The 27,231-nt window shown below is 43.9% G+C and overlaps 1 protein-coding gene across 1 annotated transcript in view; it reads right to left on the minus strand.

Moving 5' to 3' along the window:
- The window catches only part of ETS1 (ETS proto-oncogene 1, transcription factor), a 129,154-nt gene that overhangs the window by 81,711 nt on the left and 20,212 nt on the right, over positions 1-27,231 (minus strand). The window contains exon 3 of the mRNA XM_009247241.4: positions 16,520-16,664. Coding sequence (XP_009245516.2) covers positions 16,520-16,664 — 145 coding nt within the window. The remainder of the gene's footprint in view (positions 1-16,519; positions 16,665-27,231) is intronic.

The raw sequence follows: 27,231 nt of genomic DNA on the forward strand, positions 1-27,231 counted from the left end.
AGTGAAAAGCACCTAAATGGCCATCAAATTATGGATAAATAAAATGTGCCATGGCCATATAATGGAATATTATTTTGATGATAAAAGGATATACTGATGCCTGCTACAACATGGGTGAAACTTGAAAACATTATGCTTAGTGGCCAGTCACAAAAGGTCACATATTGTATAACTCTACTTATGAGAATTCCAGAATAGGCAAATTTATAAAGATAGAAATTAGACCAGTAGCTTTTGAGGTGTGGAGATAGGAGGAATGAGAAAGAATGAAGATCGACTGCTAATAGATATAGGATTTCTGTTAAGAAGAATAAAAATGTTGCTGGGCGCAGTGGGTCATGCCTGTAATCCCAGCACTTTGGGAGGCCAAGGCGGGCGGATCACCTGAGGTCAGGAGTCGGAGACCAGTCTGACCAACATGGTGAAACCTTGTCTCTACTAAAAACACAAAACATTAGCCGGGTGTGGTGGCAGGTGCCTGTTATCCCAGCGACTCAGGAGTCTGAGACTGGAGAATCACTTCAACCCAGGAGGCGGACGGAGGATGCAGTGAGCAGAGATTGTGCCATTGTACTCCAGCCTGGGCAACAAGAGAGAAATTCCATCTCAAAAAAAAAAAAAAAAAGAAGAAGAAAAATGTTCTAAAATTAAATTGCGATGATAGCTGCACAATACTGTAAATACACTAAAAAGAACTTAGATTGTACACTTTAAATAGGTGAATTGTATAGTATGTGAATTATATCTCAATAAAGCTCACCTCAATAAACTGTTTAAAAAAAAAAAAAACATTTGTTTTCTAGAGGTGAAGGCAAGACAAAAAAAGAGGGAGAATTTCCTATCATCAGGAAAGCCTGCCCAGTGGGGTCTATGAACATCATCTTAAGACCATTTGCTTCACCAAAATTCAGTGGAAAAACGTCTAACATTTCCGTGACCTTCTTTTCTAAACTTCCTAAGTGGCTTAGAGAGAGGCTGCCTGGGAAACTCCAAATGGAATTTAAAAATATTATCTCCTGGCTTTATAAACAGCAAGGAACACTAATGAAGTGAGGGAGCAGCGGCCCCAGGAATGGGATATTTCATTCAGGTTGGGAGCCCCATGTGGAGTCTAAACTCATCTCTGAAAGCAGCAGGAAGGCCACGGAGAGGCCAGACCAGGGTGAGGGAGGTGAAAATCAACACAGGGGAGAGAAGAAAGAATAACAACCCTCAAGGATACATAAAGCAGAGCCGGAGTGGCCACTCTTCCAAACACCAGTAAAACAACCCCTTTCCAAATCGGGCTCTGTCCTCATTCTGCCGACTAAGTTTGGATGAACCAGTGCTCCTCAAGGCAAACCCCCTCAGCCTCAATTTCACGTGATTGCGAGGCCTCAGGAGGGTCTCTCCATAATTCTAGTCTCAACAGGACCATCCCTCTCATCATTCCCAGTCCCCTGGTGCTCACCAGCTCTGCCAGCTTGGCTGTGTCCGTCTCAGCACGGCAACAAGGTTGCGTGATGTTCCTTGAGGATGAGACTGAACCACACTTTATAGCCCCAACGCCTCATGAAGAACAAGGGCTTAATAAATATGTGTTGATTAATAAGGGACAAAATAAAGACGCTCTAATGTCACTGACACCCTAAACCAGTCGGTAACTTGGAATTACCCATGATCTAACTGAGGAACAAGACACCAACCATCCCTCCACTAGCTAGGACAAGTTTGGACAACCAGGATACAAATATTTATCAAATCCTCTGCTCTGTGGCAAGTATTAGGCTAGGCATTGAGGATACAGAAATAAATGGTGAAGTCCTTTTGCCTTAGAATGAGAGGAACCATAACACAAAAAGTCTTCTGAGCTGATCTTTGGGTTTTATTCTAAATTACTGCAAAGTTTGTGTTTTCTTTTGTTTTGTTTTAATTTTTGTTACTTCTTAACCAATCTTTAAAATCTTGGGTAGTATCCACAATGATCCTGACAGATTAATTTAATAACCTGGTTTGGTTCTCCACAGACCTTAACTGAGTGTCCGTGGCAATTTAGGCACTCTGCTAGGTACCAGAAACATGACAAGGACAAAGCCCCTGACCTCAAGCTGTATACAGTCTCAGAGGAAAGACAAAACAATGATTGCAATATGGTGCAATGGTCTCTACAATACAGGTATTCAGCAGTATCAGGGGAACACAACTGGGGTCTCAACACAAGTATTGATTATAATAAGGGCTCCATACGAGAGCTACATGGAAGATAAAGTCAATGGGACTTGTGACTGAATATGAAAATATAGTGGCTGTCTGCTGCTTTTCTATCTGTAGTCTTTTCCTTCTTTTTCCAGTAAAGCACTCCCCATTTTCCTTTAGGAAACTGTCTCTTTTTTACACAGTATAGCTCTGGTGGAACTGCTGATCACAGTACCACCTACACCTTCTATTCACAAAGATGATACATGTCTCACATGGTGAATTAGAATGCCCCAGCCCCATTATTTCATTCATTGCCTTGGGGATGGGCACACAGACCAAGAATTTTATATATAACCATTATGAACAAGGCATTCTTTAATGAGGTCTATGACTATGGACTTCTCTTCTTCCACCAAAGCAGATGTGAGCTAGAATGAGAGAAAAGGAAAAGGGGAAGAGGGAAGAGGAAGAGCAGGAAGAGAAGAGGGAGGAGGAAGAGGGTAAAAGAGAGACTTCAGAAGATTGTTGGATTCCCTAGAATCCCCAGGTTGACTCTTCTACTGGACTTCCCATCTGTTAAGTCAGGAAATTCTTTCTTACACTGAAGCTAGTTTGAGTCAGGTTTCTGCCACTTACAAACAAAAAGATCCTTCCTTAACCAACACAAGTGTTAAGGTATTTAAACAAAACAAAACAAACAAACAAACAAAAAAACAGGGGAGAGGGAGTCAATAACTACCAGTTCTTTAGCCTGGTGATTGGTAGCTGATAGTGAACTTCGTCAAAACAAGAGAGAGGATAAAGACAGCAACAACCCCTCCACTAGCTACAGAGTTACAGGTTACAGAGTCAAGAGAAAGCAGTGAGCTCAGTTTTAAGTCTGAGGTATCTGTGTGTGACTCAGGTGAACACTTGTCACAAAAAATACCCATGGAACACACCCTCCATGTATTAACTCTTAAGTGATGACACCAAAATGCCTTTCCTCCCTATTATTCTTTGATTTATAAATTTTCTTTAGGCCCAGCGTGGTGGCTCACACCTGTAATCCCAGCACTTTGGGAGACCGAGATGGGTGGATTACCTGAGGTCAGGAGTTCAGGACCAGCCTGGCTAACATGGTGAAAACCCGTCTCTACTAAAAAATACAAAAATTAGCTGGGCATGGTGGCAAGCGACTGTAATCCCAGCTACTCGGGAGGCTGAGACAGGAGAATTGCTTGAACCCTGGAGGTGGAAGTTACAGTGAGCCCAGATCGTGCCATTGCACTCCAGCCCTGGTGACAAGAGCGAAACTCTGTCTCAAAAAAAAAAAAAAATTATTTAAAGAGATTTTTTTATAATAATTTATTTTTCAAAATAAACTGAATGTGATATATATGCACAGAGAAAAGTACTAGTTCACAGCCAGGAAGAGAGAAAAGATTATGCATTTCAAAGCTACCAGAACAGCATAGATTCTCTCCCCAATCTTTGCAGCAGAACTTTCCCTTCTGTTAAACACAGGGAAAAATGATCACTCTCCACCTGCCCATTCTGACATAGACATTGGGAAGTTTGAAAAATGAGAAAAGTAAGTGACCAGTAAAGATGGGGGAGGTGCAGAAGTACATTTCAGACCTTCTCTCCTTAGCCCCAAAAATCTACTGGTTGAGTTTTCATATCAGCATGCCCAGCTCATGCCTCCTTTTTGCCTCTGTCACTGCAGCAGAATTAAAAGATTACTCTCAAACTCAACGTCTCTCCTTTCACATCTGGCCTGCTCTTTCCCACTCAATAATTTCCTAAAGCATTCCCTTAAGTTCCTTAAGTTCCCTTAAAAGGTTGTGAAAATTTTATCTTACATGATAGAACCAGAAGGATAATAATAAAAAAATTACTAATACTCCTTCTGAAATATCCTGAAAGATATTTGAGAGGAGAGGTAATTTATAAACTCTAATAATGGATTTCAGAGTCATATTTTCCCCTCACTAATCTAAATCCCTCTTTTTCCATTTAATCTCATTGTGTTCTTAGTCTTCAGTGGATCTAAAAAATAGCTGTTGACTCCCTGATGACATTTTAGGAAGAGTTAAGTCGACATTTGTATTTAATCTTAATTAATTTTATACTTAATTCCAACTCACTGCTCACCTGAAGCTCAATGTCTATGAAAGATAAATGAAAACTCTGAAGAGGAAAAGTCAAGCAAGAGATGTGTGGATACATGTTATAGCACTCAATGGTATGGTACTATTAAAGCTGAGTATGTCCAAATTGTGGAAACGGCCCTAAATGTCATAAGAAAGTCAGTTCCTTGTATATTTTATAATTTAAATTATATTAAAAGCTCTTTGAGATAAAAATAGGCATAGAGCAAACTGTTTCTTCAACTGCTTTAAAAACCTGTGAGATCAGAAAGGAATTTTGAAAGGGCAGATGGAAAAGTGATCAATTGTTTACTAAAAAAAAAAAATATATATATATATGTATATGGAATTTCCCTTTTCTGTAGCCCAGTTAGTAGGGCTGAGAGATGCAGGCAGCCCTAGGGAAATGTAGGGAAATGTGGATAAATGTACTGAGGCTACAAGCCTAATCCCTGAGCCCCTCACCCCTGCCTTCTCCCAGTTCTGCTCAAAGACATTGCAATTCCATTCTTTTCCAAGGCTCTCCCTCTCCCCGTCTCCAGAGCAGCAGCTCTGCATCACATTGAGTTTAAAATAAAGAAATGCTTTTCCTAAAGAATTCGCACACAAATAATCTCATTACCCCAGTGCTTAGGTTTATACAGCAGACGTCTTCTGCCAGGAAAAGAAAAAAAAAAATGCACTCTACACTCACTCACATGGAACAGCTGCGAGGAGAGAAATGGTATTTAATTCATTGTGAAATATTCAACAATGGCTACACTGCACTTTTAAAAGCCTTTTGATAGTAAAACCCACAGGGAACAGCCCATCCTGTGTGCTGAAAAGCAGCTTCCCCACAATTAGTCTCTCTATTCAGAAGTCTGGGAAGTCTGTGTAAACTTCAGCACGTGCTATGTACACTGTGGGTAGCTTCAAGGGTATAACCTTTCAGAAACTTCTTAGGGTTTAGTCTTGCTCAGTGACTCTGTCTGCTCACAGAGCTGGCTGGTTCGGGGTGGGGGTGGGGGCAGTGTAAGGGGACAAAGGGAGTATGATGCTTAGGTGAAGAGGTGAGCAAACCCTCTAGACCCTAACTGAATGCCCAACAAAGGAAAAACCATTCTCTGGAGGAGCTTTGCAAATTATCAGGCTTCCTCATGCCCTTAAATGACCAATATGGGACTCCAAAAAACCAGAGAGAAGATATAAAAGAAATCAGGTAACAGTGTCTCGTTTTTCCTTTTACATCCCTGTGGAATTTTCATGGGTCTCTGCTTTGTGGGAAAGCTAGGAAAGTTTATCTATTCTTATCCTGGAGGTGGGCAATTGTCACAGCAATAAAGATGTGAACAAATGTTTGGGCAGGCAAAATGTGCATGGTGGTTAAGAACATGCACTTTGGAGGAACATTTACATTTAATTACCAACCTGCCTCCCAGAATTAGTTAGGCTTCTTTGGGGAGGTAAGTTGACTTCTCTGAGTCTTATTTATCTCATCTGTAAAATGGGAATAGTATCACCCTCACAGGAATATTGTAAAAGCAAAAGACCACATATGTGCAATCCTCGGTATACAGAAAGCGTTTAATGAATGGTAACCACTGTACCTCTCAAGCAGCTCTAGAAGAACTGGCCTTCTTTTGGACTTTCTGGAATAAGATTACTAGAATTGGAAAAGAATGGGCTATGAACTATTTTTCATCTATATTTTAATTTACAATTGATCAGTTAAGAAGCAACACAGAAATATGTACAGATACCTAACGGGAAGTTCAGAGGGATCTAAACCATGTTAAAAACACAACAAAAGATTAAAATTCAAGAAAATGTGGCATCATGGTAGTTGGTTTTATTGTTCAGAAAGTTTAAATTCAGAGTTTTTAAAGCCCAAAGTATTGATGAGATGTCCAAATATTTCAGGCATGGTTGAAGTGAGCACAACAACTTTCTATTATTTCTAATCTCTACTCAACTCTGCAGGAACAGCCCACAGGCATTTCTGTCTCAAGGAGCTAGCCACTTTCATTATAAAACCCAAAATTCAACCAGTGAACGTTCACCAGGATGCAAGCTCTAAGCCCTGCTCAGCTAAGAATATCCACCTGATGTACTGACCAAAGATGAAAATGCCAAGACATGGCTGGGAAGTTCAAAGTAGTTGACTTGGGTTGGGTAATCTGTCTAGACCGGAGAAGTCTGAAAATGGCCTCCTCTTGTCTAAGTGAGTTTGTAGCAGTAGATGTTAACAGTCAATGGTTCCAACAGAAGCTAATGATCAGAAATGAGGGCTAAGACTCCAAAAGAATGACCTTGGTTCAGGGGCAGTGCACTGAAAGAGTCTGTAGCATCCAGGAGTTTTACTGCCATAGTCATTCCTGTATACAGTCTCTTGGCCATGAGGGATTGGTTCCAGGACAACCCCTTGCCTAAGATACCAAAATTCATATATGCTCAAGTCCCTGATATAAAATGGTGTAGTATTTGCAAATAACCTATGCACATCCTCCCATACACTTTAAGTCATCTCAGATTTACTTATAATACTTAATACAATGTGAATGATATGTAAATAGTTGTTATACTGTATTGTTTAGGGAATAATGACAAGAAAAAGTCAGTACATGTTCAGTATGAATGCAAATATTCTTTAAAAAAAATTTTTTTTTTTGCTCTGAAGTTGGTTGAATCCATGAATGCAGAACCCATGGATACGAAGAGCCAAGTGTACATTGTTTACAGGGGGGAAGGTGTTAGCTCTGAATTTCTGCACTTCTATCCCTTTTAGGGGCACTATTTCTACATCTTTTCTTCCCTATATGACATAAGGATGCTGGGAAAAATCTACTGTGACTAGAAAGTTCATGAGACGCAGATCATAGTGTGACTTTCCTGTGGTGCTTTGACACAGACTGAAGCTCCCCATCCCTACCTCCAGCTCACTTTAGGGAGGTCCCAGGTCCACAGTTTTCCTGGGGTGTTTGCAGAGATCATCCTGAGGAGCATGAAGTAAAAAAAATGTGTTAAAGGAAAAGGAGAGATCTGGCTAGACTTTGGGCAAGGCTGCAATGCTTCTTCTGTCTCAGAGACAATGGAATGGAAACAACTTCCAGATTTAAATACACTCTCTTGGGACTGACCAGAGCAGGGAGAAGGGATTTATAGGAAGGAAGTTTATACCAGAGAATTCATCCCAGTTCAACAAAATATGCATTGCATACTCTAGAAGTACAATGTGCTAAGTGCCGCAGGAAGGTACAAATGTACCTTTCCCTTGGAACAGTAGTTTTTAACCTCTTTGGGAGTCTCAGACAACTTTGAGAATCAGAGGAAAGCTACAGATCCTTAGAAAAATTTCTGCACAAAATTTCAGCAGGATCACACTTTCCTGAAACTCTCCTGGGCAAGAACCCCTGCTCCATGAGAAACAGCAGGTCTAAGACATGGCAGAAAGTTGTCAAGATTGATTTTTTAAAAATGTGTGAGGTATGTAAGATAGCCAGTAAAAATGGCAAAGGCAACTGGAACTCTATAGCTACTTAAATCACTGGTATTTCTGCCTCTCAGGCACTACTTCAGCAAGTCTCAGGAGGTATGGAAAAGACTGATGACACAACTTTGAAAATTGGTGGCTTTGTCTTTTTGGTTTTTTTTTTTAATCCCACCTAACAGAGATCCCAAAGTCCTGTTTTCTTAAATAGCAAGAAGGTTTGAAAGAGGCAAACAATTCTTCAAAGATCATAAGGAATCTAACTAGGATGTCCAGGAATGGAGTGGGAGAAGCGTATCCCTATTTTTAAAAATAGGGATAATGGGGAGGGTGTGGCCAACTGACTAGATCAAGATGTGGGGCAGGGTCTGGACTGAAAGCTGAGGGGCCACTCACACTGGCAGCTTTGGGGACAGCCAAGGTTGCCCCATGCTTCAGTGGGAAGGTGATTTTTGTCAGAGTGCAGTTAGGTTTCATGTTTGACTGATGACCTCTGTCCCATGAGCTATTTATGCTCTTTAGACAGCAGTGAGGGAACAAGTCATTGAAGATGGAACCTGGAGGCATTCAATAGGGGAAAAAAAGAGAGAAAGAAAGAAAAAAAAGAAAGAGCGAGGAAGGAAAGGAAAGAAAAAAGAAGAGAGAGAAAAAGAAGTGGGGGAGTGAGAGACGAAGGAAGAAAAGGAGGGAGGGGAACCCTGGGCAATTACAGTAATGTATGAAAAGGTAACCTATGAAATCAGGGTTAAGAGCCTTCTCCATGCCATGCCTGGTGCTTTGCCATTTCCACATTCAATACGGTTGTTTTTTTTTTTTAAATTTCTTCCTTCACAGTAATTCTGTGAGGTGGGCACTATTATATTACAAATGAGGAAACTGAGGCTCAGAGGGCTCAGTGAATCGTCCAGGGTTGCACAGCTGGTGGGTGGCAGAGCTGAAACCTGTGCCCCAACCAGCCCTACCCAGCTCTCTTGATCCTTTGTTAAACGGTAACGACACACACTCTTACCTATCTCTCTATCTCCCCAACCTATCTAGAACTCCCTGTAACCTCTTGCAAAACTAAATCTAAGCCCAGAATCTCTTCTGTTCCAACCGTCTATTCCTTAAGCCCCGCTTGGGGCCCAGGCGCTGCCACAGGACGAAGGGAGAGGTTCGGGCCGAGGCAGCCCACGCCCGTCCTCTCCTCCCTCCTCTCCTGGGAGTGGAAAGCTCGTCCCGGGACGCCCCGGCTCCGGGCCGGCTTCGCCTGCGCCCGCGTTGCTGGCAGCGCCGGGGTTAACCCTCCCGCCCTGCGGAGCAATGATTTCTGTTTTATTTCAGCAGGGGAAGTGTGTGCTGCCTGATTAGCCTGATGGTTTCCTCTTTTCCCATAACCTCCAGACCCCCATGGCCCAAGTGTTTACTCTCTGAAATAAAAAATCTGCTGGTGTTTTTCTTTTTGTGTGCTCGTGTATTTTGGGAGGATTGCAGGGGAGGAAGGCGGGGTGGGGTTAGGGACCGGGAGGCTGGGGGAGGGGAGCGGGCCGCCTCCTCCAGCTGCAGGCTCCGGGCTGAGACCCCTGGCTGCAGTGCAAGAAAGCAACTTATTAATGAGGGAGCTGGGTCTCCTGCCTCGGCAGCTATAAACACAGTGAACATCTGGAGAGAGAGCCCGTGTCTCTAGGCGGCCAGACACAGCACTACAGGCTGTCCTTGCGGCGCAGCCCGCCCCCACCCTCCACTCTCACGCGCCCCTCGCCCCTCTGCTGGGCTCCGGCTCCCACCTCATCCGCCCACCCGAAGATGTCCATTCACCCAGTGCCGCGGCCGGAGCCGAGCGGGGCCTGACGCCAGCCAGCGGCGTCCACCGTCCCACCCCGTGCGAGGAGTTCCAGCAGAGGGGTCAAACTGCTTGAATCGCATAAGAACTCGGTGCCCCAGGGACCTTTTCCCAACTCGGACTAAATATTTGTGGTTTGAAAAAGTTGAGAGAACTTTTTTTTTCTCCGCAGCCCCCTGGGAGTCCCAGCGCAATGCTGTTACTTCCTAGGATGTTTGAGAAGCTGCGAGTCCGAGGGCAGGCCCGCGGAAGGCTTGCCTTTCCATTGTCACTCCGCGAACCCAGCCTGGAGGCTTCGGTTTCTCTGTCTTGGTTTCCTTCCTTCCCAGGGACCTAGAGGGGTGATTTACATTTGTAAAGGCCTTTCCAAGCCCTCCTTCCTCGGGGCTGTTGGGGTCACTCCTGAGAGTATGGGGTCTCTGGTCTCTAACCTGGGTGTGCAGCTCTTTCTGGCCCTCACCAGGCTGGCCTCTCCTTTCGCTGGCGAAATGGGGCACAGTGGGCAGATGCTAGCACATTAGCCTTGAGCAAGATAAGAGTGGGCAGGACTCAGATGTGAGTGAGTGGGCATCTGGTTTCTTTGATTCACCTAAATCCACACTCACACCATGGCGAAAGGAAAAAGAGGAAAAGCAGCGTTTATTTATTGGTGCCCGGCGATAGGCCGTGACCTTTTAAGTATACTAGCCTCATGCAGTGGACACAAGAACTCTGGAAAGAGTGTGTTTCACCTGGGAAAGGTGAGGGTTGGGTAGCTCAGTCAGGCGGAGGGCCTGTACCGGGCAGTGCTGCTGGGGTCTTGAGGCATAGGCTGGCTCTTCCCACAACACCAGGCCAAACCCTCTGCTTAGACCTAACACTCTTCAATTATACTCAAAATGTGTACCAAAAGACCTTGTAATCTGAATATGAAATAGTACCAGCTCAAAAGCTACCAAGGCAGCAGGAGGTGGGAGGCAAAAGGAACAGGCCACGTAGGAAGCAGGAGCAACTTCAGTCCACAGCTGATCAGAGGCATGCCCTCCACTTAGGGAGAATAGGGTCAGGCATTCGCAGAATCTCAGTATCAGATGAGCAAACTGACAGGGCGAGTGTGCGGGAGATATTAGGCATGTGGACTCTCCCTAGTGGACTGCTTGGGCTAGGCTGGCCTTGCTTTCCTTCCTCTTTCCCTGGCCATCTCAGAGACGGGATGGGGATACGTGGCAAGGCTGTTCCTGCATCAGGCTTCTGTCAGTACTCTCCCCTGGGAGTAGCTTGTCAGGGCAGCTAGGCCCCAACCTCGGCCTTCTGTGAAAGGCTGGAACCTAAGATAGGGTTACAGCTTGCTCCTCCCAAGCAGCAGAGCTATCCAGGCAGAATCCAAAAAGGTCCACGTTTCCCCATCTCCCTTAATGTTTGGACTTTATTTAAAGACAGGAGTTTAATTACCTAGTCTTGTGCTAGAAAATAGTCGGGCATTAGCATAGACAGTTCCTCACTGAGCTAGAAAATCATGAGACTGGAGTGGCCCAGTTGTGTTTCTAATTCACTTTGCCTGGACTCCCTGTAAGTCTTCTCTGAGAAGAACCGTCCAGCCTCTTCTCAGGGACAGCATTAGTCCAATGTTGTAATCGTCCAATGTTACAACATCCCTAAAGCACACACACTCTCAGGACCATTCTATTCTGAAGAACAAAGAACCTGACACACACCCTCTAGAAAAGAAAAGCACACCCTGAATGAGGAAAGAAGAGAGGGGTGCAGTAGATGATAGAGTCTGAAACACCATTCTGTAAAACCACAGACCTGCCATAAGAATAAACATTTCAGAGCAAGGTGAGTCTCCATTTAACAAGTCTCTCTGGCACTCCCTCAGGGCTCTCAACACTTAAAAGCCAAATTGGAGGCATCTGTGCTTCCTGCTGAGCCGTCCCACCTGGTTGTGGATAGCCCTTTCCAAACACTGGCCCAGGTTTGATCTCTCCCAGCCGCTAGGCCGTCTGAGAAAGCCCCAGGAGGGACTATGAACTCGGACTCTCAGCATATCTCCCACTTGAACTTCCAAAGTTTATTTGGGAAAGACATTCTTTAGTTCCACCATTTTGTTAGTAAATTTGTTTTAGAGATTTTAGTGAGATCCAAAGCTACACATTAATACTGCCAAACTTTATGTCATAAATAAGTATAATATTTCATATGGAAACCATTTGCTGTAGCATGTAAATGTACACCCACACACATGCTTGCATAAAAGTTGTTTTAAAGGAGAACTGAGGCTTCCCCTTTTCCATATATTTTCTCACTATCCTGGGTGTGGCACTGGTCACCAAACGTGTTCAACCAATCAGTGGGTCACTCTCTGACTCAATGAAACCCAGTTTGGACTCCCAAAATGCACTTTGGGTCAATGAGTCATAATAGCAAATATTCATATCAGGCTTGCTAAGTGATGGCACTGTTTTATGCTTTACACATATTAACTTAGTGGTTCTCAAAGTTTGATCTCTAGACCAGCAGCATCAGCAGCACCTGAGAACTTGTTAGAAATGCAAATTTTTGAGCCTTAGCCTAGACTCACTGAATCAGAAACCCTGGGGGGTAGAACTCCATAACCAGTGTCTTAAGAAGCCCTAAAGTGATTCTCATGTACCCTGGGAGTTTCTGCTTTGATAAGTCTGGGGTACAGCTCAAGATTTTGCATTTCTAACAAGTTCTCAGATGATAGTGATGCTGCCGGTCTGGGGACCACGCTTGGAGAATCATTGGTATAGATCCGGAAACTGGGTTACAAGATTAAGTTATCTAAGGTCACACAGTTAGGAAGAGCTGATGCAAACACAAGCAACCTGGGCCCAGAGTCTGGGTTCTTTCCTACTACACTAAATAAATATCCTTTCTCATGAAGAATGGGAAGTGGCAGACAGGCTGTGAATGTGGTTCTGTGAAGGTCTTACGGTGTTCAGTGACCAAAGACATAGCAAACTGCATTCTACAAGAAAAAGTATTGTCTGGTTTCTCAAATCAAAGACCATGGTAATAAGACTATAGGTTCCTCCTCATGAAGGTTAAGTTGTGTTTCCTATGTTCTCTAGCTCCAGGCTGCTTCCCAGCTCTAAGCAAGTATTTTGCAAAAGTGTACTTTGCTCACAACATCACATCCGTAAGTTTGGCTGATTTCAGACAAATCTATCCTTGAAATGAAAAATAATTTGATACTGTAACACTTTGGAAGAGTGCTAAGTAAGCATCATATTTTCTGATACAAACTATGACCATTCATGAGCATCATAACTGTGAAGTTGAAATCAAATATGGACCGCTGGCATTGATGGGATGGACTGAGGTCTTGTGTCCTGTGTGCTCAGTTGGGTCTCTGATGTCGGTTTTGGAAAACAGGCAGTGTCTGACTTCAGCTAGGTCTGGGCACCACTCCGAGGCTCACTACCATTACCCTGTGTATCCAACAGGACTGTGGGTAGGAACCAGTCATGATAGTTAATGACGGTAAAACATCAGTGAGCTCTTCGAGACAGGAGCAAGAAACTGAAACGTAAAAATGATTCTTGTTATGGTGGTTGGAGAGAAAGGGCTGAGGTTGAGGGACAGAATAGAGGAAGGGAGCAGAGAGGAGGCAGGGTCAGTGGCTCCACTCCAGTCAGACTATAAACAGTAACAGACATTTCAGCCGTGTCTTGTGTAAGAGGCTCCATTGATTCACAAGGTTCCCTAACAGAAGGATGACGAGAAGCTGAGACAGAAAGGGCCCATTCATTCATGCAGAACACCAGCACTCAGCCCCATTGGCTCTCGCTAATGGCTCCAGGCTGATAGGGAGGAGGGGGAAGAGGCGGACGGTAGGAGGAGGTAGAAATGAAAGAAAATGATGACTACAAGATTGTTGTGAAGAAATGTACAGCTGCACAGGCAATTGCATGCAAATGTGGCTTCCCTTTTTAGCTGTATAGCTAATGTCCTCAGATTCATCTATTTTTCTCTTTCATGTTATCTTCCCCTCCCGTTCTTGCCTTGTCTTTTTCTGGGCTCCCCACTTTTTTCCCTTTCCCATTCATCTTTCATCTTCCTTTCCCATTATTCCCTACCACGCTACTAATATCCACCTTTATTTTCTGTCCATTTTCACACATCTCTTCTTTCTTCCACCACACCCGCTTTATCATCTATTTTGTCCAATCGATTCCCGACAGGCCTTGGCGCCTTAGTATTCTCTCCCACTCACCTGATAAGGCTTTCCCTCATTCATACTTTCTCTCTGCTTGATTCTCTCTTCCCCATCCCTCCACCCTCCCACCACCCTCCTCATCCTCCTCCTCCCCTCCTCCTCCTCCTCCTCCTCAGCCTCTGCCCCTTCGTGAATAGGAACAACATTCTGAAAAGGCTTGCTCATTCCTTGATGGCCCCTCCTGTCAGTATTCTCTGCACTGACAGATGTATAGTCCTTGGAAAAGAAGTTCATTCATCCCTTCTGAGAGCATGAACGTGAAGGGGGAGCAGTGGTGGGCAGTAGCCATGAGACGGAGGACGGGAAGGAAACTGAAGTTATAAATAGGATAAAAGAAGATGAAAAAAATGTCGAGTATTTTTTCTCTTTCTTTATATTCAACACATCTCCAAGGAAATGTACCACAGCTGGAGAAATCACTGGTTGGTCTATGTCTTCATCTCCCTTCCCTATAACCCCACAATCCCCATCCAAACAACACCCATCGCTGAGGAGAGCTGGACCACAGCCCAGAAATAATCCCTCCAACTCCTTCGTCTGGGAAGCTCAAAAGTTAAAGGAGGGGCTAGAAAGGCTCAGGGTTCTTGCCAAACATTTCCATCAGAGGGAGTCTAGGACAGTGGGAACTACAACCATCACATTTGTGAAGAGATTGCCCCCAACTGGTAGAGGCCACACCCCGATGGAAGCTGTGTACCATCTCTGAGCTGCAGTTGATGGCAACCCAGGTCATTCTAGGAATGGTTATTATATGCCCCAATCTTCTCAACCTACCAAAAGCCGGGGTGACCCCAGCTTCCTTCTTGCAACTATAAACTATGAGAAGAAGATGACATTACCCTGCTATAAGTCCTTGCATTTTAAAGCTGTTCTTCATATGCTTCCCAGACGCTGTCTCATAGGCCACGAAATAAAAACATCTTTACCTTTGAGAAACTTGACAAAGAGTAGTGTGAAAAATCAGCTCCACTCGGGAGTTTATGTACTTCAGTTTAAGGAAAAGGAAGGCCATGTCTCTTTGCTATGAAGAAGAGACATTCTGATCTTCAGGCTATGAGCAAATGGAGAAGGCCTCAGACATTAATAAGATGTAACTTGTAGCAAGCAGAGACCATCGATAGCAAGCAGAGACCAACTGAGATTAAAGCGAGGCAGCTTTAATCTCAGTTGCATTGGGAGATATAAGACTTAAGCCTTGTGGCATTAATAGGATTCAAGAATTATACAAATATAAATACAGCCATTTTGACCTTTTGCTTATACAAACAAAACCTATTTTGTTTAGAATTTTAAAGGATCACTTTTCTCATGTCCTCAAATTTTTAGTCCTTAAGTCTGACCTGTGAGCAGGTACAAAATCCTCCTGGCTCCCTTGTGAAATGGATAGGTAGCTGAGACATTTGTATTTATGCTTAGAGGAACTGAGATACCAAGCAGAAAGTGACAGCATAAATATTATTATGTCTACAATCCAGGACAGTGCCAAAGAATACCTCAAAGATCAATGGCTATTGAGTCAAGGGAACATGGGACACAGGAATCTATTTCATTCTGCCCTGGAGAGAAACCAGGCAAATGGAAAGCTACTCCCCATGCCTCCTCACCCACCATACACACAGCCCATGGAGTGCCACAGCATCTTGCCCTGTGTCTGTTTATTCCTGATGAGCAATAAAGCATGGACAACAAAGCAAACATTTATTTTACTTCTCCACTGTTATTTAAGTAATTGACCAAAGAATGTTGTGGGCTAAAATAACACTGAACCAAAAAGTAGCCTTCAAGTTAGTGACTCCCCCTGCCATGCCCTGCCCAGGTCTTTCCCCAGAATTACATTTTCCCAACATGTAAGAGTAATGACATTTTTATGCTAAGAATTCATCCTGGGAGAAAACACAGATTTTGACTAGCTATTTGGTATTCAAATATGTTATCATAACATGGTCTCATGTGAAAGTGAACTTAATATCTGAATTGATCATTTCAAAATTTCCAAATTCAAATTTAACGTTTTTTGTTTAAAAACAAAACAAAAAAAAAAAAACACTAGCTGGTAAACCAAGAACTAATGGAATTTGTGAGAAACAGAGTGTCTCCTGAAAACAGCATGGAGATGAGGACTTCAGATTCCTGAGATCCCTGGGAATGCAGATCCATTGATTTGAGAGTTCTCTGGAGGAGACTCCCACTCACCAGAGGGCAGCACTGCCACCAGCAAGCGGAAGGAGAGAAGGGAGAGACAGACAGAGGAAAAAGAATCGGGATCCAGGTGGGCATGGACAGAGAGGCCGGGAACAATGGAAACAGATGATCATCGAAAGAAAGCATGTTCTCTAAGAAGGCCGAGCAATTCACACACCTCTGTTTATCCAGCTCAGACTCTGTAATTGCAAAACTTCTAGGCTCTCTGACAACAGCCAAAAACGGGTTTCAGGAAATGCAGGATAGGCAAAACTACTTGCAAGGTGGAGACCTAAAGCAGCCTTTCTTGGGCCCATTCCTAGAGTTTAGACTTCCTGTCGGGGAATAAAGTAACGCAAAATTCATGGAGAAGGCCCGGGACTTTCCATTCAAGAACAATAGCATCCGTACCCGCATAAGCCATGGCAGCTGTTATTTGAAAGAATGCAGCCCTCATCAGATTTCCATTGTCCTTCAACTCTATCCTCATTCCCAGCTTTTGTTTATGTTCCTACCTGAGACACAGTGTTCAAGACCAGTAGGAACTTCCTGAGTTGCCATCTCATCCCAAAAGGGGTAGCAAGGTCTTTGCTGGTGATAATTGGACTGGAAACCACAGTTCATTCGAGGATCTTCATAAGTGTTGCTAGGTCCTTGCCTCTGCAAGAAAAAATAGAAGAAAATATATTAGGAGGAAAATCTCTGTTATTTAGCCCTAAAGGAACTATGACTTCATATCATCCAATCACATGTAAGTAGGAATCATCTATAGATGATGACAGAACAGAACCAACTATTGTTTTCTTCCCTTATCCCCCCACATAAAGACGCAGGGAAAGAGAAGAATTTCTGACTCAGACTATGTATGCATTTATCTTCCTCCATTTCTTCAAGTGTTTAAGGACTACGTTTTCTGGCCTTCAAATAAGAACCCATGGTTAACAGCAGGGCCGAATGCTGACCATCTTGAATTTATACACTCTGGGCTTATTTTTAATGGTACCTTACTCTGTAAAAACGTCGTGAAAGGATATTCTTAAAAGGCTTACTCTACTACCATACAACAAGTAAATGATACATGCCAAAGGAAAAAAAAATGGACCTATGTAATAAAATTCACCTCATTTTTTGGTTAATCAGTGTGTATAGGTTTAAAGACATTGGTTGCTAGGCAGAAATTGTCGGTTTCCCTCAATTTTCGAAGACTTGTGCCACACTCTTAGTAGTTTTATGAACTCCATAAAATATACAATCCCAATCTACATAGTACTCTCTAAGGAAGACAAATGTGCTATGTGGAAGTTCATGTTTTGCTGTATTTAAAACCCTAGCCTTTGAAGCCAGGTATACATAATTCAAATCCCAGCTCTATCACTTACCAACATGGAGCCTGGGCCTGTTCCTTAATCCAAACCTTAGTTCATGCAATTGTAAAATGAAAATAATAGAAACTGGCAACATGTTCATATAGTTCTAGCTACTCGGGAGGCTAAGGCAAGAGGATCACTTGAGCCCAAAAGTTTGAGGCTCAGTCAGGGCAACATAGCAAGACCCTACCTCTAAAAATAAAATGGAAGTAATAATACTTACCTCACGAAGTAGGACGATTGAATGAAATAATGTATGAGAAAATTGTATATAAAGCAAATTAAAATATAAAATTGCATTTAATGAAATTATACAATGTATGAAACGCATGTGATAAGTATGTGAGGCCTGGTCTTCAATATAAGTTAGGCATTATTTTAATTTAAGAGATCCTTAACATGCCTGGAAATGGCCACACAGGTTAAAAACTAAGACACAAAAGGAAAAGCAGCAAATTCACAGAAAGATTTCCTGAGACTAGGATTCTAATCTACACTGGCCCATCCTCAACTTGCTCTTTTTCTTTTTTATTATTACTCTCTTAGGCCCCTGCACCTTCATAAAAACCCCAACTAAGGCAATCAAACTCTGCTAGAATTTAATATGGTTAAATCTATTGACATTAAGGTCTCAATAAATGTAGCTCATAAGATGGTATTCTCACCCCTGAAGACTAGCTTGCAACTCCCAGAAAGATTCTCCAACTGGAGAACTTAGGTCTTCTCTTCTTCTGAGCATACAAGAATTCAGTACTACTATGTTAGGTTCAGTTGTCCACTATCTGCTCTCTTTCCCAATTGACAATGGCCCATTCACTTCAGTTCAGTAAAAATAACAGAAGAGAATATATTGACACAGAGAAAAATGACAATGAACCCAAAATGCAGAAGGAGGTTCCATGCACATGATATTGGACCTGGTGTTCTATAATATTCATAAAATATTCAAACTAGAGCTGGATGAAGTTTACTTTGGGGCTGTTTATCTTCCAACTGTGTTAAAGGTACTGAGGATGTAAGTGGGACTCAATGGAAACGTCGCCAGTTGTGTTGCATCGAAGGCTAACATCCTTAACCTGCTGTTGCCAGGGGCCTTAATGAGCACTGTGAGAATGTGCAATGGCAGATTTGCCACCTATATGTGTGTGCAGCCAAGAGACAGGGGAACCATTAGCAAGAATACACTACTGAGCATCAGTCAGAAAATGTTTCCTGGCCTGGCATGGTGGCTCACACCTGTCATCCCAGCACTTCGGGAGGCCGAGGAGGGCAGATCACCTGAGGTCAGGAGTTCGAGACCAGCCTGGACAACATGGTGAAACCCTGTCTCTACTAAAAGTACAAAAATTAGCCAGGTGTGGTGGTGGGCTCCTGTAATCCCAGCTACTAGGGAGACTGAGGCAGGAGAATCGCTTGAACCTGGGAGGTGGAGTTTGCAGTGAGCCGAGATCGAGACAGTGCCACTGCACTCCAGCCTGGGTGACAGAGCAATACTCAACTCAAAAAAAAAAAAAAGGGAGAAAAGAAAAGAAAATGTTTCCTTAATTTTGGCTTCAAACCATTTTGCTGGAATGTTATTTAATGCTATATGCTCCTGAAGCAGCTACACTAAATACTTCTTTTGGATTCCCAACCATAAGCAGGTCTTCAACAAAACTTTGAAATGGAATCAATTCAAAACACACTTCCTAGTCTTATAAATCAAGCCTTGTGCTCTCAATATCTATCCTCATCTTCTTCATATTCCTTTAGAGCCTTTTTCAAAATTTAATGTCAAGTATCAGAGTTGTAGGAATAGGGTCTTGAGCGAGAAAATTTTGATTCTAAATGCTGTGAAGAAGAACTCTAAGTTACCCACATCTCTCTTCTTTTGGGACAGCATGCCTGGTTTGCCAAAAAACAAAAGAGCCTTGTAAAGTGGTAGTAGGTAGTATGAGTTGGTTCTTGTAAGTAGGTAGACAGGTAGTTTGTTACAGGCCCTGCTAGGGTGGTGGGAACCTAAGAACCTGAATTCGGATTTAAAAGTTTGGGTTTTCTCTGCTAAAGAAAAGCCACTTGAAGGCAAGGTGTCATTGGCAAAGAAGGGCTGAAGAAAAGTGATCTGGAAACAATGTGCAGAGGACAGAGAGAAGGTAGATAATCAGTAAGTAGGTAGGGTACAAAATAATGTGGGTCCACACCTGGGTGATAACAGGGTAGCCATATTGTAGGTCAACTCACAGCCTTTGAGTAACAACCATGCACAGAATCAGCTTGATTTTACGTGGTTGGTTTTTTTCCTGGAGTCTCTTCTGCCCACAGCTGGGCTCTTGGTCAACAGATTTTTTATTTTATAAATGAAACTCTCTGTATATTTTTAAGGCATAGTTCCTCTGTAACTGTCCTCCGTGGAGCCACTGGATCCTATTTTTAAGAATGAGAAGGCAGTAATGTACAAAACCTACCACTAACCACGAGAATCTTTACCAGGGGATGCTCCTGAGAAGCCTTTCATGTTTTTGTTATCTAGACACCTGCCTGTTTATTAGACATTTCGTGAACTGACTTAATAACTATTTCATAGAGTATGAAAATGATATTTTTACTCAAGAGAACCACATCACCAGTTCCAATTCATTATGAAACTGCCTCAGTTGAGGAGAAAAAAAGCAGGTTATTAACAGGTCAGAAATCTGGGCAGCCCAGCCCCCACCTCATTGCTTGAAAAGGCCACCACACCAAACAGGTCCCTGCTTATTGGGCCTCTTCATTGGCATCTTCCTTTCTTGGTTGCAACTGGAGATGAGTCAACAAGATGCAAGCAACACTCCCCATCTCCGCCACACATTTAAGAAAACCATCTGACAGGTTTTCACTCACCCATCCCACAGGTGATTGCCGAAAGGACCTAACAAACATCACACATCTGTTCAGTGCCCCCTGGCACTCTGCATCAGAGATGGTCTCCTTTTTTTTTTCTTCTTTTGAGATAGAGTCTCACTCTGTTGCCCAGGTTGAAGTGCAGTGGTGCAATCTCAGCTCACTGCAACCTCCGCCTCCTGGCATCAAGTGATTCTCCTGCCTCAGCCTCCCAAGAACCTGGGATTACAGGCATGTGCCACCATGCCCAGCTAATTTTTGTAGTTTTAGTAGAGTCGGGGTTTTATCCTGTTGGCCAGGCTGGTCTCGAATTCCTGACCTCAGGTAATCAGCCTGCCTCGGCCTCCCAAAATGCTGGGATTACAGGCGTGAGCCACCCGACCCGGCCGAGATGGTCACTTTTAATCCTCACAACAATCTTGCAAGATTAGTATTTTCATCTTCATTTTACAGAAGAGCAAACTGAGGTTTTAAGAGGTCAAGTAAATTTCCCAAGGCCATGCAGCTAATAAAACAATGGAGACAGAATTCTAACCCAAGTCTATTTGATTTCAGATTGTCTTTTCTGCTATGTGCACAACATGCAGCTTGCATGGCTTAAGTACAAATTGCTCAAGAATGGTGGTTACTGTTCCATAATAGGTACTTAATGAATTATGGCAATGTGCATTCATGGACTAATATACTTGGTGCACCTAGTCTATGACAAGTATTATGTTAGGTGCTAGGAATATAATATAAGCAACAAATAAACCATGGCCTTAGGAGCGTACAGACAAGTAAACAGGAAATTACAGTGAGGGATGGGACAGAATTAAGTACCAATGTGTAGGGGGAGGGGAATAGCAGCAGGGAAGGCTTCCTGGAGGAAGCAGACTAAGGTAATAACTGTAAGATTGAGTAAGATTTGCCCTGACACATTCGATGAAGGGCCATGTGAGCAAAAGAAGAGGAAGATAATCCATCCAAAGGTAAAAAAGAACATATACAGCTATGTAAGGAGGAATAAGAAAGATTCAGGGAGGTGTTATAGAGAGAGACAGATGGTGTTGTTTGGAGGTGACAAGCATGAGGGAAAGGTATGCCCTTGGGCAACGAGGATGGTAGGAGTGGAGGGTAAGTAGTAAAACTTCAAGCCGGAGGGCAGGGTAAGACCACAGTGTAGAGAGCCATGCAGGCCAAGGGGGAATCTGGCCTCAGGAGAGAGCCACTAGAGGCCATGCTAGAGGCCTGGGACATGGTGAAGCAATGCCTCAAGAAAGACTCATTTGATGGTGCTGAGTAGGACAGACAGGGCAGGGCAAGAAGGCGAGGAGGTTGACACAGGTCAGGAGGAGAGCCTTGCCGAGCCACATTGGGAAAAATCAGTAATACTGATCCTGACTTTATTTAAAATCTTGATTTTTTTTCATAATAATGTTTGCATTAATTCGAGTTTTCAAAGATATTACATTAAGATATTATTCAACTTGATTACTGAGTTTGGGGGCGCCCCATGTGGGTGCCTCACTCACCTCACTGTAGTCCAGTTCTGAAGAAAGAGTTGGGCCATGGGTGTCGAGGGGAAGAGGAAATAAGAAATATTGGATGTGTTTTAAAGGAAAAATTGACATGATTTTATGACTGATTGGTCATAGGAGATGAAGAGAGGGAAATCCAAGATGCCACTTAGATTGCTTATGTTTATGTAGTGAAAATGGTGAATCTACAGGACATAAATAAGGAGAGTGGAAGACAATGTTGCCTTTGGTTGAGTTCAGATGGAGTGATGGCAACTTGGTGGAGGGTCCCTAAGGTGAATGCATGGTGGGAGAAGGCAGGAAAGAGTCAAGCTAGATCTAGCAGCAAAAAGGATGGAGTTAGAGCACAACTCAAGGAAAATGGCAGTCAGGACAATAAGGGAAAGAATTGAAAGTGGATCTGTAAAGCTGCTGACAGTTAAGAGGAGAAACAAGGGGGAAAAAGCACAAGGAAGTACTGGTTGAAGACATAGGAGAAAAAACAAGCAAGTGTACAGGATCATGGAAGCCAAGAGCAGAGCTTCAAGCACCAGGGGTGGTGAACAAGAAGCCACTAAGAAAAGGGTGGTCTTGGCCGGACGCGGTGGCTCACGCCTATAATCCCAGCACTTTGGGAGGCCGGGAGGCCAAGGCGGGTGGATCACAAGGTCAGGAGTTCAAGACCAGCCTGGCCAACAAGGTGAAACCCCGGCTGTATTAAAAATACAAAAATTAGCCGGGCGTGGTGGTAGGCACCTGTAATCCCAGTTACTCTGGAGGCTGAGGCAGGAGAATCATTTGAACTCGAGAGGCAGAGGTTGCAGTGAGCCAAGATCATGCCATTGCACTCCAGCCTGGGTGACAGTGCGAGACTCCATCTCAAAAACGAAAAAAGAAAATAAAAGAGTGGTCCCCAGGCAGCCATGGAGGAAGGGGTTCCCCTGGGCATCTTAGGAAAACACACACCTCTTCTCTGCTCGTCACACACAGTGGTGAGCCCTGGAGGAAACAGCATGGCTCTCCCTGTCCTCTTAGAAAGAGGCTGCCAGAGGACATGAGCCCACAGCCTGAATGCTCCACCCATCTAATCCTGGGAATGAAGTGAAGCCCCAGAAGCCTGGAAACTAGTTGGACAATGGACACACCTTGGTCTTGCTCTGCTCTGAGGTGAGCCAGCCCTACAGCTACCACCTGGGCAGACCACCACCACCATTCCTGCAAGGAAGCACTCATTGGTTTGTGACCCTTCCCTAGCACCACTTCCCAGTGCTTCAAAGTCAGGAACTTGGATCTTGCTAGCCCATTCCCTCCTCCACTGCCCACGGTCATCTCCCTGGAACTGTCTATTCACCTGTCCCCTCCAGCCAGCCGCATCTTAAAGCCATTCCTTTTGCTCATAGCTTTCCCTGTCTCCATGCCCCAAAGTCCCCAAAAATTGAAAAAAAAAAAAACAAAAGGAATAGGAGAATATATTTTTACAACAGCAAATCATGAAAATGAGGAGTCTGTGTCTGTGGAGTGGGTGATCTATTCTTTTGGTCAGCTTCTGTCTTTAGCAGAACAGTCTTCAATGTCCACATGTGATGAGTAACTCCCTAGTTGCTCATCTTCTGTATGTGTTCCTTGGAGCCTAAACTCCATAGGAGCAAATCTGTCTTTTCCTTGCTTGACTTCAGAATCCTGGGATTTAGCCTTAGTACAGGGTCATAAACATGTAAGACCCTATACACATTTCTAGATGCTAGTGCTTTCTAAAAATGTTTTAAACCCAGAAGCAAGGCTGAGTCAACACTGGGTGGATGGGCACTATGATTTGTCACCATGGATATAACTTTGTATTATTTTTCTAGGAAAGTCATAGATGCTCATGCACTTTAGCAGAAAGACACAAGACTAGAAATCAAGCAGCCTGAGTTCAAGTCCTGCTCTACATCTAAGGAGCTGTGTAACCTCTGGGCTGTTCCTTAACCTCTCTGAACCTTTGCTTCCTGAGGAGTTCGGCCTCCATGATCTCCAAGTTCCTTGCCAACTCTGTGTCATTTTTGCTGATCCATCCACATTCTTTCTCCTGACCTTACGACTGACAACCTTCATTGGGTAAACAGCCACACCACAGTGGGCGAGCTTGCAGAGCCAAAAGTTATCGGAGTCATAATGTGGGTCTGTGACATACAATGTGCCCTTGAAATGCATGAAAGTTCTTACATTGTTTGTCTTCATTCTCTCCCGAAGCCCTGTTCCAACAGTTTTGTCACCATCTGCCCCACATTTCAGTAGAGAACAGTGAAGCTCAGTAAGAGTCTTGCTACTGAACAGTTATAGGGGCTCTCACCTGGCAGGTGCTCAATTAAAGTGTGTGCAATACCTAGGCCATTTCTCTGCTTAAACCCTTCCTCCTGGTTGCATGTAGTTGCCCTTGTGCGACTCCATGCACTTCTGATAAAGTCTGGACTTCCTCATCCTCAGAAGACGCTTTAGCACTTCCGTACCCTCCCAACCACCCTATCCGTAGGCAATGGTGAGGAACAGTTTTGGCCAGAGGGTATTTGGCCTCAGAAGGACTTGGGCAAGGGCGTGGTTTCTAGGGCACATCTGTTCAGAGGGCACGTTTGTTCTGCTCCCTTGAGAGGTAAAAGGGAAGGAGGCAAACAGAACCACTCCCCAGCTCTCTGGAGTTTGCTGATCAAGCCTGAGGGTGGTGAGGGGGTGCAGCCACCAGAAGAAGCAGGAACAGACAAAATAGGAAACTCTCAAAGGGCAATTTAATTTTAGACTCAAGGCCAGGAAATTCTTTTTAAAACAATAAGAGTAATGGGCTTGGGCCTTGGTGAAAGTGCAGGCCTGACACGCTGCAGGTTTCTGCAGAAAAAATTCTGAAGCACAGAGGGTTGTAGAGAAGGGGATGTCTAATTATGCTCTTAATGCAAAGCTGTGCTTAGCTTCCCTAGGGACCCCCTGGGGAAGCACACAAAGTCGGAGGTAGTGCAGCCAACACCAACACTACAACTCATACCAGCCTGAGACCAGGACAGCCTCCACTCACAGCCAACACTCGCTGAAACAGGCTGAAGGACAGGGAGGGGGTGGAACTTGAGACCACAGTCCTGGGGACCTGCAGTTGACACTCTCTTGCTGAGAGGTCTTAGGTGAGAGACGTTTTGTTTGTCAGCTTCTAGATCTGCAGGTTTCAAGTTGCCCCTCGCTTAGCATGAAGCCTTCAGACGCCCAGTGGTACCATGGGTGACAGCTTTAGGCATCTTGTGGTATGGAGATGGAGGCTGAGGCTGACTCAAAACCTTGTTATGGACACGGTTGGTAGAACTTGCCATGGCCAGAAGACTATCCAGTAATTTCAATTTGCTCAGCAATCTACACAATGGAGTTTGGGTTTTTTGTTTTGTTTTGTTTTGTTTTTTCCAGAATCAGGAAAAACTAATTTTTCATATAAAGCATATAAATACATGAATGAAAATAAATTATAAGTTCTTACTATCACCAAATATCAAATAAATAAATAAATAGATAAATAAATAAATAAAATAAACGTGTTTGTAAGGAGTTGTTATGGATATGTCCCCCCAAATTTATAAGTTGAAATGTAAAACACTAATGTGATAATATTAATAGGTGGAGGCATTATGAGGTGAGTAAGTTGTCAGGGCAAAGCCCTCAAGGATGGGACTAGGGCCCTTTAAAAGGACTTGAAGGAGTGGGTTTGGCCACTTCCCTCCCTTCCGCCACTGAGGACACAGCGTTCATCCCCTCTAGAGAATGCAGCAGGAAGGGTCCATCTTGGAAGCTGAGATGGGACTCTCACCAGACACAGAGCCTGCCAATGCCTTGATCTTGAACATTCCAGCATCCAGAACTGTGAGCAATAAATTTCTATTCTTTTTGAATTACCCAGTCTCAGGTATTTTGCTATAGCAGCACTAATGGACCAAGACAGGAGTGCTGTAACAAAATACCTGAGGAAACTCCAGTAATTCATTTAACCTCTTAGGATCTGAATTACCTGATATTGCAAGATGGTCTTTATATTGTGGTCTCACTCTGAAATTCTCTAGCTTGTGATGATTGAACCTAGTAGCTTAGAGAAGCCCCGCAGTCCAAGATGCTGGAAAAATATAGGTTATTTTCTTTTTTCCTTCAATTTCTATGACAACCACTAAGAGTTATGAGCATAAATAATTTCCCTAAACACTATGTTTCAGCAGTCTCATTCCCACTTAGGTTTTAAATTTCTTTTTGTGGATTCCCACTTCTCTAGCCCCAAATAATTTGTCCATTGCTCTCCAGGATTCCCAGAGAGAAGGAAAGGGTGTCTTCACTAGGCCTCATGGTAGCAAGCACAATCACTGCATAAGAAGGGCAGGGACAGCAGAGTGACCCTTCTGTGAACATATCCAATGGCTGGAGTCTGGAGGCCTACGGGCTGGAAGTGAGTGTGCCAACAGCCAGAGCCCTGGGTAGGAAGGGAACTGCATCCCAAGGAGGCCCAATTAAACTGCAATTACTCAAGATAAGAAAAGGAGGTCTGTTTACACAATGGGGTTGTAAACCACCAGCCATGACAAGAGAACTTTGATCTGGTGGCAAGGGAGCTGTTTCTCATGTAGGGCAGTGATGAAACAAGGAGGTTTCCCAATGAGGATGTCTCCATCTTCACCACAGTAGCCCCGTCTTCTTCTGGCAACACCCTTGTATGGACAAGTGGAAATCCTCACCCCTTCCCAGCCCCAGTATCCATCTAACACAATCAAAAAGTCAAGAATAGAAAGAGATGACATAGTGACTAAAAGGAAAAGAGAATTGACAGAGGTCATCTTTGTGGAGGCGCTTGACAAGCATGTTCTCACTGAACCGTCACAGTGACCTTCCATGTACCTTATACCATGCCTATTTTACAGATGAAGACACTGAGGTTCAGAGGAGGTAAGTAATTTGCCCAAGATCAAACAGCTAAAGAGTACCAGACAGGGCCAGTCGCGGTGGCTCACACCTGTAATCCCAGCACTTTGGGAGGCCGAGGTGGGCGGATCACGAGGTCAGGAGATCAAGACCATCCTGGCTAACACGGTGAAATCCCATCTCTACTAAAAATACAAAAAATTAGCTGGGCACAGTGGCGGGCGCCTGTAGTCCCAGCTACTCGGGAGGCTGAGGCAGGAGAATGGCGTGAATCCGGGGGGCAGAGCCTGCTGTGAGCCGAGATTGCGTCACTGCACTCCAATCTGGGGGACAGAGCGAGACTCCATCTCAAAAAAAAAAAAAAAGAGTACCAGACAGAACTTAATCCAGGTCTCTTTCTGATTCTAAAGCCCAAGTGCTTTCCACTAGAATTTGGCTGGGACTCTTCCACAGCTGCCTGGACCAGGAGTAAAGGCTCTATCTCATGTCTGCTGTCAAGGAGACAGTATAAGGTGGGTTGGCTTCTGCCTCACCAGAGGGCCTGAAGGTGGAAATAGAGTTCTGTGTATCAATCAACCAGTCGATCAATCA

This window comes from Pongo abelii, chromosome 9, assembly GCF_028885655.2.
Source record: "Pongo abelii isolate AG06213 chromosome 9, NHGRI_mPonAbe1-v2.0_pri, whole genome shotgun sequence".
Taxonomy (NCBI): domain Eukaryota; kingdom Metazoa; phylum Chordata; class Mammalia; order Primates; family Hominidae; genus Pongo; species Pongo abelii.